We start from the raw sequence: 14,144 nt of genomic DNA, 5'->3' as shown, positions 1-14,144 counted from the left end.
AGCGGAATTGAATTCTTCCCTATTGCAGAAAATCAGGTAATCATCAACGTAACGAAATATCTTGATAACCCAATCACCTAAGGCTTTCTCTAAGCAGCTGTCAACCTTACTCAAGTAAATATCGCTAAGAATAGGGGCAACTTTTGAGCCAATACAAATGCCTGATTTCTGCAGAAACACGGCATCTATCCACCCAATCAGCGTCGACTTTAAGTACAATTAAAGAATTTCTAGAAAAGGTCCCGTGGAAACACCACATCTGTCAATAAAAGCTGACTCTTGCACTTGTTCTTTAATGCACTCATTAACGGAATTCAGCAACTCGTCATGTGGCAAGGAGTAATACAGGTCTTCGATATACATACTAAAAGTTGTACAATCACCAGGATTTTCCTCTCTCAAATACTGAACTAGTGCCTGGGAATTTTTCAAGCGAAAGGGGTCTGAAAAAAACTAGTGAAGCTAAGCAGTTCTGTAGGCAACTAGCGACACAGACCTGCCACGTCCCTCTCTCTGACACAATAGCATGAAAAGGAATTTCTTGCTTATGGGTCTTCGCCGAGAAAAATAGTTCTAAGGTAAGGGATTTTGCTTTGTTGACATTAGAGACAACCCTATCAAGATTATGTCTTGACAGTAGGTCAACCACACATTGCTTAACTGCTGAGGGCTTGAGTTTTACTGACTGTAAATTCTTTTCTATGGCTGAAATCGCTTTTTCTGAAAACATGTCATCTGGCATAATTACGAAATAACCTTTCTTGTCAGATATTACTGGTCTAAGTTTATGCTCCACAAGCTAATTAACTAACGGTCGGACAGGGTCAGACGTCTTAAAATGGGAATTTGATTGATTAATGCTTGCAATGCAATCTGAAATGCAGCGCGAACATTCTTCTTCCGGGATGAACCTGGTTATGCAGCGCGGTATGCTTAAAACATCGACGGGTCTTATGTTAGGCTTAAAACAGTGCTTGGCACCTAAAGCAAGGGTTCTCCTGTGTCCTGTCAGCACGCCTTACCTTTTTGCATAATGATTCCAGCAGAGGGACTCCTCAGGGTTCGGTTCTCTCACTCACCCTGTTCAATGTGGTGATGGCAAAGCTACCACCACTCCTCGACGAAGTTCCGAACGCGCAGCACGCCCTGTACGCCGATGATGTTACAATCTGGGTGACCACAGGGTCAGACGGCACCGTTGAAGACGTGCTACAGGAAGCTGTAAATATAGTACAAGAGTATGCAACAGCCGGAGGACTCACCTGTGCAGCTGAGAAGTCAGAGCTCCTGCTTGTATTCAAAAAACGCAGTAAGGCCGATATTCCACCAGCCATCTCAATGGATCTCAAATTGCATCTCAATGGCAACGTTATTCCAAGGGCAGACAGATTACGTGTACTAGGCCTTCACATACAACACAATGGGAATGCCACACATACCCTACACATGCTCCGCTAGCAACTTACCCAAGTAACGCACATGATAAAGTGCATTACAAACCGCAGACAAGGACTCCAAGAAAAAGACGTACTCCGAATTGTGCAAGCCCTCATAATTAGCTGATTAACCAACCACCTCCCCTATCATAATCTGACTCAGACTGAGATGCACCAGATGGACACCCTCCTCAGTACAGTACTAAAGGCAGCGCTGGGACTACCCCAACATGCATCTACGCAGCTCCTACTACGACTGGGGGTGGACAACACCATCCGCAAACTAGTAGAAGGTCATCTTAACAGCCAATTGCAATGTCTGCAATGAACAATGCAAGGGTGCCACATTCTATCCTGGCTAGGATACCAAACACCAAGAAAATCACAACAGGAAAACCGCACACTTCTTCCGTTTAGAATTCACAACAAAATTCACGCGGCCCTAATTCCCCGGAATATGCTCCCTGACCGTCATAAAGGCCGAAGAAAGGCAAGAGCACAAGCCCTGGCTCGACTCTTTGGTGATGACACATCGAACGCACCAGTCCTATACACCGTGGCCCGCTACCCACAGAAACATGCTCTATGTCTAGTCGTACTAGATAATACAGACATTCTGAGGGCTTGAGCCACACTCAACACTGTGGACTGTGGCATGGCGGAAGAGGCTGCTATCACCCTAGCCATCGTGCACACTTCAATCATGCTGGCACCGGATGGACCCATCACAGTGGTCACTGATTCACAGACCGCCTGCAGGACTTTGGCACAAGGGAGGGTGACACCCTACGCACACCGCATCCTTACATCAATACACCCCACAGCGTTACACAGGATGCGTATCGTCTGGACACCTGGACACGCCTCTCTCCATGGTAATGAATGCACTAATGCGGTAGCCCGAGAGCTCGCTAACCGGGCGCCATTGGGAGAGCCGTCCAACCCAGACGACGCACCGACAGAACCACTGAACTGCACTGAAACTCTACAATATTACGGAGATACCAGGAGACACTTCCCTTCACCACGTAATTCCCTTAACCGAGAAGATGCCATCGCGTGGCGACAGCTTCAAACTAGTTTATTTCCCTGCCTCTTTTATCTTTACCTCTTCCACCCCACACAATATCCCTCATACTGTCCCTACTGCGAAACAAAGCCCACAGTATATCATTGCACCTGGGAGGGCCCACACCCTCCGGGTTACTCCCCTATTCCTTCACCTTCACCTTCCTCCTGGGAGACTGCGCTGACCAGCTCAGACCCGCAAGAGCAGCGATGGCTGATCCGGCGGGCACGCGGAGTGGCGTGAGCCAATGGGGGCCCTGAACTAAGGGCTCCACCCTGCGAGGAAGTCACCCAATCTTATGACAAATAAATGTTTTCTCTCTCTCTCTCAACTGGTATTTTTATTGAAGGAACATTATTTATACAAAACTTACAAGTCCTACCTGGCAGTCAAACTAAAATCATGACAACAAGGTGTAGTCTAAACACTGCAAACGTGCACCACCTGGCCTTTACTATCAGTTGATCCTGTGACATATGCTGCTAGTGTTGTCTAGCTCTGTATGCACGTTTTGTGTGCAACCCAAGCTATTAATATGAAAGGTTCAAGTTAGAAAAAGTGTCAATCTATCATTACCTCAAAATGTTGCTTTTAGGCACTAGAAAAGAGTGGGAACCGACATTGTTGGTTGCTATTGCTTCCAAAGCTAAGCTTATTCTGGTCCTTGTCACCAGCATTTGAAAGGACCAAGATAACTCTTTGTCCCTCAGGAACAAGTGCTGGAACTGGGTTGTGGTCCTGGCCTGATAAGCCGACAAGTGCTACAGCCCTTGTGCGAGGCCCATTTTGCCCGCCTTCTCGCAGTTGACAGAGCTTCAGAGGCCATTCTCTATGCTCAGCAGCATTCTCACCACAGGGACATCACATACCGTCATGTTCCTGATCTCCACACCAGGTAAAAAAATTTGAAGCTTCCTTGCAGTTTCCTAAAATTTAATTAGAAGTGTGGGGTGCAGTAGCCCATCATCCAAACATAAATGTTGTACACATGTGTCTACTTGATAACAAGAAATGTCATTGTTGTGGTTGGAGAGATGTCAAGTTGGGAAATGAATGCTGTAAAGTTCAAAAGTTATGTAGTCTAATGTCATTTTATGGTTTTAGAAAAATAAAATGGATATGTTTTGGCAAAAATGAAACATGATCACCGAAGCTCACCATGACCACATGTGTTTTACATTCCTGTGTGACTGCTTTGCGACAGCTAGAAATGTGCAACATGTGATGATTGTATTTTGTAGCATGACATGAACATGAACTGGAAGTCTGCATATTGTTCCATTTTATTCCTATTACCTTAAAGCTGCTTATGACAGCTGTTTACCTTTCACCATTCATCACCAGTGCTGCAAATAGCTTGGAAACTACTCAGCTCTTGCTCCTGCATTATGCAGCCTAACACTGACATCTTTGCTGGTTTCTTTCTATCCTTTCTTGTGCATCTGAGTGGTGCACCTACAAATATGTAGCTCTGAAGGGCTACATATTTTGACCAACTGTTCCAGTGAGTCCGCCAACTACTCGCATTTGCCTTGAAAAGGCCTCATAAACTTGAAAAATATGCAAGTGCAAGAAGTAAAGGCGTAGTCACTGCCCCCTAGCAGTTTGTAGTAAAACCTTTCTGTTGAAGCACTTGTTTTCACATGCCTACAACAAATCTTAAAGCCCAAAAAGAAAAAAAAATGGAACACAATCTAACACACACTTATCAGAAGTGTTTCTTATCAGAAGTATACTTTGTGTTAAACTTCAAGTGATCATTGAATTCATAATAGCTATGTTGCTTCTTGATATTGATTGGCAAAAGGCATAACTAGGTGATGACAGTGTAAGTGCCAAGGTCCTGACTTTGTTGCCAAATTGAAATATAACAACCTTTGAAGTTACTGTTGTAACAAATGATGAAATCATATTTACATGCTTCTCTACTGACAAACCATAGAATATCAACTTTCGTTGGAGGGCCTCTTTTATTATAGTACTCTGTTATTGCACTTTCGTGTGATGTAACACATGGATGTTCTTCCATGTAGAGGGAGTGAATTTGTCATACATCTTCACGTAGAATGTTGATACTGATGGGAAAAACAATGAAAAAAAATTCAAACAAGGAAAGACACAGCATCTGCACTGCTGTGCCTTTCTGTGTGCCACTCCGTGTCCTTTTGCACTGTTAGATCCCTTCAAAAGGAGGTATCAAACAGCCCCACATTACACCCTTTCACAATGAAGATAATAAGTTAAGCCTCGATATAACGAAGTCCGTAAAACCGGCAACTTGCTTCGTTACATAGAAATTTAGTTTTATTGAAATTCGACCTATTATGCAAATAAGTACAGTTGCCGAGCAATTTTTTTTACACGGAACGGGGCCGCAGAATTTTCCAAATTATTGGGCAATCAAAGAAAGCAAAATTGAACGAGAAAACAATTCATTTTGTTAAATTTGGGAGCAGGCGACGAATGATACGGTTTCATGCCAAGCATGTCGATGAATATATCTTCTTGGCGGTACGAATTAAGCGAAGCCAGTCACGCTTTCCCGTGCACTCCACCCCTGCAGCTGATAGCGTAGCCCACACTGGGACGACGCTATCAGGAAAAGTGCCGGCAGTGGCGAGTCAATGCGTATTCTGCCTCTCGTTCCAATGGGTCACGCGATTTGAGAGTGTTTGCAAGCAGTCGCTTGTAATTAGATCCTTTGACCATCTGCGTCCGCGGAATTTTCCATTTATTGTCTCGGCGTTCCTTTGCGGCAGCAGTGAAATTTCGTTATACTGAAACTGCACACAAATACACTTTGTTATATTGAGGTTCTAAGTACATGGTGTTCTATGGACAAGAGGTTATGAAAAGGTAAGTACTCTGTTATATTGAGAATTTTGTTATATTAATCTTTGTTATATCGAGGTTTAATTTCATGTTGTGGTGACTACTTTTGGGGTGCCGTGCCTAAGGATGACGTTTTCAAAGAAAAAAAATGTGCTGCTTCGGCTGCTATGCCCCACTGTGTAGCTTTCGTCTCTGCATAGTGTGTCAGGTAACCGGTGGCAAAAATGATCAATTTTTTGCCGGCTGTAGAAGTTGGAAATGAGCCCAGGAAATCCGTACCAACTTGGGCGAATGGCTTACCTCAACTGGATGTAAGAGACCTGCAGGCTTGCCGGGAGGTGCTTTGTATTTTCGGCAGTCGGCACATGTTTGTACGTACTGTTTTACAGCAGTGGGTAGCTTTGGCCATTAGTACTTACGTTGGAGCTGGGACAATGTTCTCGTGTAGCCTAAATGACCTGCGGTTATTTCATTGTGGCATGCTTTTAGTATTTCTTTTCGAAGTGATACCAGTACGATGCTGCCACTGGCAGAAAAGTTCTTATAGAGAAAATTGTTCCGCAGACAAAACGACGGCAGTCCCCTGGCATAGAGTCACGAATGTCTTTACTTCGGCCTTCCAAGAAATTAATGAGTGGGAGCAGCTCTCGGTCGTGGCACTGCTCCTGTGAAATGCTGATGGCATCGATGACACCCAAAAATGCAACGTCCACGTCCACTTCTTCGGTACCCGTGGGCTCAATGGGTGACTGCGAGAGGCAGTGGGGGTCGGTGTGCCTCTTCCCTGATTTGTAAATTATGATCGTGTCGAACTCCTGAAGCCTATGACTCTAGTGTGCCAGATGGCCAGATGGGTCTTTCAAGTTAGTTAGCCAACAAAGATAATGATGATCACTGACAACCTTGAATGAATGGCCATACAAATACAGGCAAAATTTGATAGCCACCTACACCACGGTGAGGCATTCCTTCTTAATATTCGAATAGTTTTCTTTCATATGAGAGAGAGTTTGGCTGGCGTAGGCAATTACTTTTCCAGAGCAGTCTTGCCACTGCACCAGTACGGAACCCAGACCGACATTGCTTGCATCAGTGTGAGACGGGGGAACTGCCTTCACTGCCGAACTCCTTGACTCAGAACTAACTTTTTTGTTTGTTTCTTTTTTTCCCCTTTGCGCGTGTTACTCTGTGTCATTGTACACCACCATCATACGCTTAAATTGCACATCAGGACGATGCTTCCTTCGGAGGGAGGAAAGTCCCGCGCCTGTACTGAAATGAAGAAGAGGACAATGCTAGCATGCAGGAGCGTTTTTATCAAGGTGAAGTGAAGTAAAAGAAGTCTAGGTTTCGCTCATTATTAAAAAGGCAACCTGCCGCTTTGCCTCCTGAATAGTGCTCTACAACCCCTGTTTTTCATGGTGCGACAATATGATTACAAGCAATGGTAAAAGTGCAGGAAACAACAGGAAAGTTGCAAAACATGGTGAAGTCAACTGCATAGCTAGAATTTATGCTTAAAGCAGAGGTTGCATTATCATCCATGGTATATAATGTGTGTACCTGGTTTTCACTTTTCACACGTTGAACCACATAACAGCCCATTGGAGGTTCGCTTTAGAATAAAGTCATTCTCTCATTACACGGAGTATCCTTGGGGCTGTGCTAGCTGTGAAAAAAAACTAATGGTGCATTAAATATGGCACTTGTGGAGTTCGTTCAGTCATACAAAGTAATGCATTTTTCTGTGCATATCGAAATAAACTTATACTTTGGTGTCAGAAAAGGCAGCAAGCAAAACCATCTGTGATATGCCCAAACTCTTTTTGCACCTCTTATATATGACAGTAATATTTTGTGACATATAGTGGTAATAAGCTTTACATGTGTTTTATGTATGAGTAATGCTTTTAATGTTAATTCTGTGCATGCAGGACCACAAGAAGTTTGGTGAATGATAACTGAGGATATGGTCAAGTAGGTAAACAAGACATGCTATGATGAGCGTAGATGTTGTATGGATCAATGAATGATTTTCATTATTCAGTCCATGTAAAACTTAATGAATATTTGTCATACACAAAGGTGTGACATGTATGGAATTGGTAATAAATATTACTGTCTGTAAACTGGTAGTGGTTTATGTAAAAGTTCAAGTTATACTCTGCAAAATGTAGAACATAAGGAGAAATAGTGGTCATAAAATCTTCCCTCATTTATTCATTGTAGTTGTGCTGATTTATTGATAGCTGCAGCCCTACGATGTCTTCTCTTGATATGCAGTGTGCCAGTAGAGCTGCAAGGGGCATTCAGCAAGCTCTTCCACTATGGTGGAGCTTTGCCATGCAGTGAAGTCAATGGACTACGCCAAGCATCATTACTACTGGACATTCAAGGCTGCTGTGTTCTGCTCCTACCCGTGCGTTGTTGTCTCTTTGACGTGCTCGAGCAACTTTCGAGCAGTCCACGCTGGAAGGCCTACATGCGAGTATGTCTGGTTAAGCTTGCGCTCACACATTGCATTATAAGAGCATTGCACTTCCTTCATTTTACTTCAGTGGCGATACTGGCAAGAATTCAGAAAGCACCAGTCCAAATGCATGAACATTTATATTACAAACAAGTGTGTTTACATGCGCAAGTTTCGACATATCCAATCACAATTGTTTTCATTTATAGGCAAGTTTAAAATTAGCCAGCAGCATTGACTCTGTTCTGCCCACATGTCTGGAACTTTCCATTATGCATGAAGTGAAGTGTCTCATAATGGAGACGTGATCACACTGCAGTAGATTCCATGTTACTGAACGCTAGCTGGCAGTGAAGTCAATGTACAAAAAAAAAGAAAAGCTGGCACACTTTGTGGCATCTCCATAGAAATCATGTTTTCACGAGTTGATATTAGCCGCCCTTCTTTCATGTTCTGTCAGGACAGCCATGGAGGGACATTGGGCTGATGCCAATTATTGGTTAAACTGTCTGCACAGACTAAATTCATGTTTAAGGCTCCAGCTTCCCCTTTGGATCTGACAAAGCCAGGAAACATTGCTACATTGACTGAGGCTTGATGTTGCAGTACCCACATGGCAATACCTAAACAAAAATTGTACATGGGCATAGTCCCGATTGTTGCATGTGCTTTACTTCTGAGACTATATGACCTCTGTGTGTGACCTCGGTGTGCAACTGAGCAGGGTGCTCTCCAAACAACTGATCTTATCTGGACTCCTGCCCCTATTTTGAGGAAATACTTTGAGATGCCTGGGAAGATGCCAGATATGGCTCGCACACAGTGAAAGCTGTAGGAGTGTGTGACTATTCGAGACTTTCAAATAACAAATAGAACAGTGTCCTATTTGATTCTGTCTTCAAATTGAATAGTCACTATTCGAAAATGCAAACATTTTTGAATACTTTCAGAATATTTCAAAACTTCAAATGCACCCAATTAAACATAAAATTGGAGCAGAAGTAACGGTAAATTTTTACCCTTGTGGGGCCTAGCATAGACATAAAACATGAGAACTTGCATAGTTGAACAGGCTACATTGTTTAGGTAGCCATACTTTACAGGTTATACAGCGATCATTTGCACTCTACGAAGAGTCCCTGTGCATGCAAAGAAACTGCTTGTTTTCTCTTAGTGCTCCATTTATGCTTTTAATAAACGACGCCTCATAATGTACTGTGTAATGACAGAAACTTGTTAACTTTATGAATAATAGGATGTGAACATCATTTTATATTAACTGTGATAATGACTGTTTTTATTTGAAAACTATTCAAAAACTATTCAATGTTCACAATGTTCAACTCGCTTCTGGCACTATTCAATTCATATTCGATTCAGTCTCAACAACCACTATTTGGTCACCCCTAGGCAGTGGCGTAGCCAGAAATTTTGGTCGGGGGGGGCTACGCCACTGGCCCAATATATATATATATATATATATATATATATATATATATATATATATATATATATATATATATATATATATATATATATATATATATATATATATACATACATACATACATACATACATACATACATACATACATACATACATACATACATACACACATACATACATACATACATACATACGTGTGTGTGTGTGTGTGTGTGTGTGTGTGTGTGTGTGTGTGTGTGTGTGTGTGTGTGTGTGTGTGTGTGTGTGTGTGTGTGTGTGTGTGTGTGTGTGTGTGTGTGTGTGTGTGTGTGTGTGTGTGTGTGTGTGTGTGTGTGTGTGTGTGTGTGTGTGTGTGTGTGTGTGTGTGTGTGTGTGTGTGTGTGTGTGTGTGTGTGTGTGTGTGTGTGTGTGTGTGTGTGTGTGTGTGTGTGTGTGTGTGTGTGTGTGTGTGTGTGTGTGTGTGTGTGTGTGTGTGTGTGTGTGTGTGTGTGTGTGTGTGTGTGTGTGTGTGTGTGTGTGTGTGTGTGTGTGTGTGTGTGTGTGTGTGTGTGTGTGTGTGTGTGTGTGTGTGTGTGTGTGTGTGTGTGTGTGTGTGTGTGTGTGTGTGTGTGTGTGTGTGTGTGTGTGTGTGTGTGTGTGTGTGTGTGTGTGTGTGTGTGTGTGTGTGTGTGTGTGTGTGTGTGTGTGTGTGTGTGTGTGTGTGTGTGTGTGTGTGTGTGTGTGTGTGTGTGTGTGTGTGTGTGTGTGTGTGTGTGTGTGTGTGTGTGTGTGTGTGTGTGTGTGTGTGTGTGTGTGTGTGTGTGTGTGTGTGTGTGTGTGTGTGTGTGTGTGTGTGTGTGTGTGTGTGTGTGTGTGTGTGTGTGTGTGTGTGTGTGTGTGTGTGTGTGTGTGTGTGTGTGTGTGTGTGTAGCTGCACGTTGCAGCTCAGCCTCCTCCTTAAGAGGAAGCTTTAGCTCGGGTGCTCCTATGTAAGTACATGTAGAAGAAGAATTCGTTTTTCCCTGCAACCACTTCACCAAATTTGAGTAGGTTTGTTGCATTTAAAAGAAAAAGTTTAATTCTAGTGACTACTGGCTTCGAATTTTTCATTTAGGTGGTCAATTATTTATTAAAAATTGGCCAAAATTGAAAATTTTCAGGAAACGAAACAATCAAGTTTAAAACTCCATGACTCAACAACGAAAAATGATATCACAATTCTGTGAATTGCATCTAATAGTACATCTATAGCGGACAAAATAGATATGTTACACATGAATCTCAAAAAAATTTAGTATTGTGGAAATACGGCTTTTGCAGAACCCTTGTACACAACGTAACCAATTCACGTAAGATACAAATTGACACAGCAAACTTGTCCGCTTTGACTGTTATAATAAATGCCGTTTACAGAACCACAATATATGTCCTTCATGTATAGCTATTAGTTTGTAAACGTCGTGCTTCTATTTTTTCAAACTTTCGAATTTTCCAAAATATTTTAAACAAAATTCAGGCCCTAAATCGAAGTTCTGTTTCCAGCAGACACTAGGATTTAACTTTCTCTCTCAAATACAACCAATTTCAATAAAAGCGATTAGCAGGATTATCTCAGAAAAGCGTTTCTGCGTTTTACAAGTATTTGAATAGGCCGCGTCGGATTGGGCCCGAGCTAAAGCTTCTTCTTAAATAATTTATAGAGGGATCAAATACATGAATAATAACTGCATTGTCATTGCCAAAGATGCTGCAAACGAATTCTTGAAAGCTACGCTCTGTAAATACAAGTAAAATATGTATTTTTTCATAAAATATTATACTCGTATGTGCCAAAAATTGTGCCCAACATAACTGACGTCAATGCTTCCATGTGTTTTGTCTATTTATTAAGAAAATATCACACGAACTTTAGAACTATATCAGTTCGAAACCAGGAAAGCAGTGCATGCCGCTGATATTAAAAATTAAAAGGCAATGAACTGAACAAGTTGAGGACAAATATGTTAATGAAACTTTGTCATTCAAGAACCGTGCTTACATTCTTGTATATATGCAATGGCCAGTGAAAAATCTCAATGACGCTGTCGTTTGTTCCAATGTGTTACGCAGGAGTAGCTGTCCCTTGTCGTGTATCGTGAGTAATTGCACCGAAGTTATAGTCGCGACAGACAGCACGTATAAAAAGCAGGAGTTCTGCAAGATATATGAGGGCAAGTCAAATGAATGAGCCAACAACGGGGTACTTTATATAAAGTATTCTTCATGAGAATTTAGACATTTCTCCTATTGACTAACGAGTTGCGTGATTCCCGTCTTATAAAACTCCTTGGGTTGCTGCTTTAAAAAGTCTGTATCTGGTTCCCTTGAGCTGTTTTTTCAGTTGCCCCAAAATGTAGAAAATGCAGGTCTGAGCTGTATGGCGGATGTTGCAGCGTTTCCCACTTGAACTTTGCCAGTTTTGTATTAACCACATAAGCGACGTGGGGACAGGCATTGTCGTGGAACAAGATAACCCCATTCGTCAATTTTCCACGTTGTTCATTCTTGATTGCGACACGCTGCCGTTCTGGCGTTTCACAATATCGGAAACAATTGATAGCCTCTCAAGATTTAGCAAATTCTATCAGTAATGGACCCTGTCGATCGAAAAAAAAAAGTCAACAACACCTTTCCAGCGGAAATGATGGCCTTTATGTTCTTTGGGCGTGGTAAATTTGAATGTTTCCACTGTAAGATTTGCCGTCGTGTTTCAGGCTCTTAGTAGTGGCACCAAGGTTCGTCCCCGATCACAGTTGCAAACAAGAAGTCGTCATGCTCATTGTGATACCCGATCAGATGAGTCAAGGCAGCGCGAAACTTCTCCGTCTTCTCGCGATGGATAAAAATCTTGGGGATCCATTGCGCACCAAAGAGCCGATAACCGAGAAGCTCATGAATTATGGCGTGAACCGAACCGTGACTGATGTTCAGATGGTCTGCCAGTTCATCGATGCTTATCCTCCGTTCTTGTTTCAGCAGATCATGAACCTTTGAAATTGTGTGGGGGGGTGATTGCACGATGGTTTTGGCCCGGTCTTGGAATGTCTTTGCAACGTCCTTTGAACCGTTTGCTCCAACGCTTCACAGTGGTCAATGAAATGCAGTGTTCAACGTACACGGCAGTCATATGGCGATTAATTTCTGTTTTGGAAACACCTTCAGCTGTCAAAAACTTCGCGACACCGAGCTGTTCAACTTTTGAAGTGTCCATTATGTGACGCAATCATATTCAACCCAGTGTATGAGAGCATTAAAGAACATTTATCTTCACACCTGCGTGTCACTTTTGTAAATGAGACATGCCGTTCTCCTACGCGTATGCCTCGGAGATAATGAACCGAACCATTATTGAGTGGTTAGGGTAGGCTCACTTTAATTTGACTCGCCCTCGTACATTAGAAATGCAAAGATACAATGGGATATGCAAATGCGAAAATACGGCTTGATAAAGGACAAAAAAGTGTCACTGGAAACAAAGTTCACTGCATGTATACACTAAACCTCGCAACAAGATATTTAAGTATACGTATAAGTCTCCAATGAGTCTATGTATGTAAGAAGAAGTAACTGTATATAATGTGTCAAACAAGGCAAATAAACATGTTGCACAATCATAGATTCCCAGAATCCTAGATTCCGCCCCCATTCCATCCACTCCCCCCGATGTATTGCGCGCGACGGAAGGCGGCGCGCTTGCTCCCCGCTTTTCTCCTTTGCGCACACAAGACTGAGCCACCATCGTCGGCTCACCCATTCCACCTCCCCTCCTACGCTTTCACTCGCACATACAGCATGCAGCGCGTGGTCGCGATGTTATCACCCTTGGACTTTATACGAAACATGAGGGCGATGGCAGGAATGCGCCTGGAGTGTCCATATAATTGCTTTCGCAATAATATAATAAACGTATCCGGCAACTGAAGCGTCCCGTCGCCCATTACCTTCCGCAAAAGAAGTATCAAAATCGAACTTTCACCATGCGACAATTCGCTGCGCCGCAACAATGTATTTTTTTTCTGTGAGGCGGAGGCACCGAAATGAAAAAAAAAAAAACGCATAGGAAAGTATGTTGGCCAGAATCTAATGCCTACTTCGGGCACCTAATGGGGCTACGGAAGGAATACCGAAGAAAACATGAGACGCTTGGTCCACTGAGAACCATACACATACTGCTCAGTATCCTACAGTGGCGAAACAAGACTTTCCGGAAAGGTTCCGCTCAAGGAATGCGGTGCAATCCTTCGAGTCCCCACAGTGATGGCGGCGAGCAACCATTGTTTTTTTTTCTCGTCTGCTAGCCAGAAAGCGTCCAAAACTCTGTCCGGTGAAAATCCACTCGGCCAGAGCAAACCGAACGCGCGCCGATGTGCACCGCACGGTGGTCGGGGCCATACGAGAAAAACGTATGCACTCTGGCTGGCTCTGGCAGCCCGCGGGTAGGGTAGCGAGAACAAAAAAAAATTGAAGAGGCTCAATGTGTCCTCGCGAATAAAAGTCAAAGTAGAAAAAATAAATAAGAACGTAATTACTTTGGCTGGCTTTAGTGTCTTGACATGGATGTTCTGGCGTAGGTTAAAAAAAATGTTGATATTTTTTTATGTGACATGACGGCACAAATGAACCACCCCAACGCACCCCAACGCTTCGTCTCTTTGGACCTCGCTGCCTGCTTTGTCAACTCGTCTGCTAGTGTGTTGATTTGGCTTGTCTCGTTGTATGTTCCGATGCAAGACTTTAGAAAAGTCAGTAGACCTTTGGCGTCAAATGTTTATAACAACATTAAACCCACAAAGTTCCGCAATTGAAAATCTAAAGCACAACTTTGGAAATGTCAATGCACCTTTCACATCAAGAGCTTATGAGATTTATACC

General features: G+C 42.8%; 1 protein-coding gene across 1 annotated transcript in view; it reads left to right on the top strand.

Annotated features, from left to right (window-relative positions):
• LOC139050909 (juvenile hormone acid O-methyltransferase-like) overlaps positions 1–14,144 on the top strand; it is a 47,010-nt gene that overhangs the window by 16,735 nt on the left and 16,131 nt on the right. The window contains exons 3-4 of the mRNA XM_070527762.1: positions 3,216–3,400; positions 7,621–7,825. Coding sequence (XP_070383863.1) covers positions 3,216–3,400; positions 7,621–7,825 — 390 coding nt within the window. The remainder of the gene's footprint in view (positions 1–3,215; positions 3,401–7,620; positions 7,826–14,144) is intronic.

This window comes from Dermacentor albipictus, chromosome 1 (genome assembly GCF_038994185.2).
Source record: "Dermacentor albipictus isolate Rhodes 1998 colony chromosome 1, USDA_Dalb.pri_finalv2, whole genome shotgun sequence".
Lineage (NCBI taxonomy): Eukaryota > Metazoa > Arthropoda > Arachnida > Ixodida > Ixodidae > Dermacentor > Dermacentor albipictus.
The sequence above is the reverse complement of the archived record's forward strand: the minus strand, read 5'-3'. Positions and strand labels throughout refer to the sequence as shown.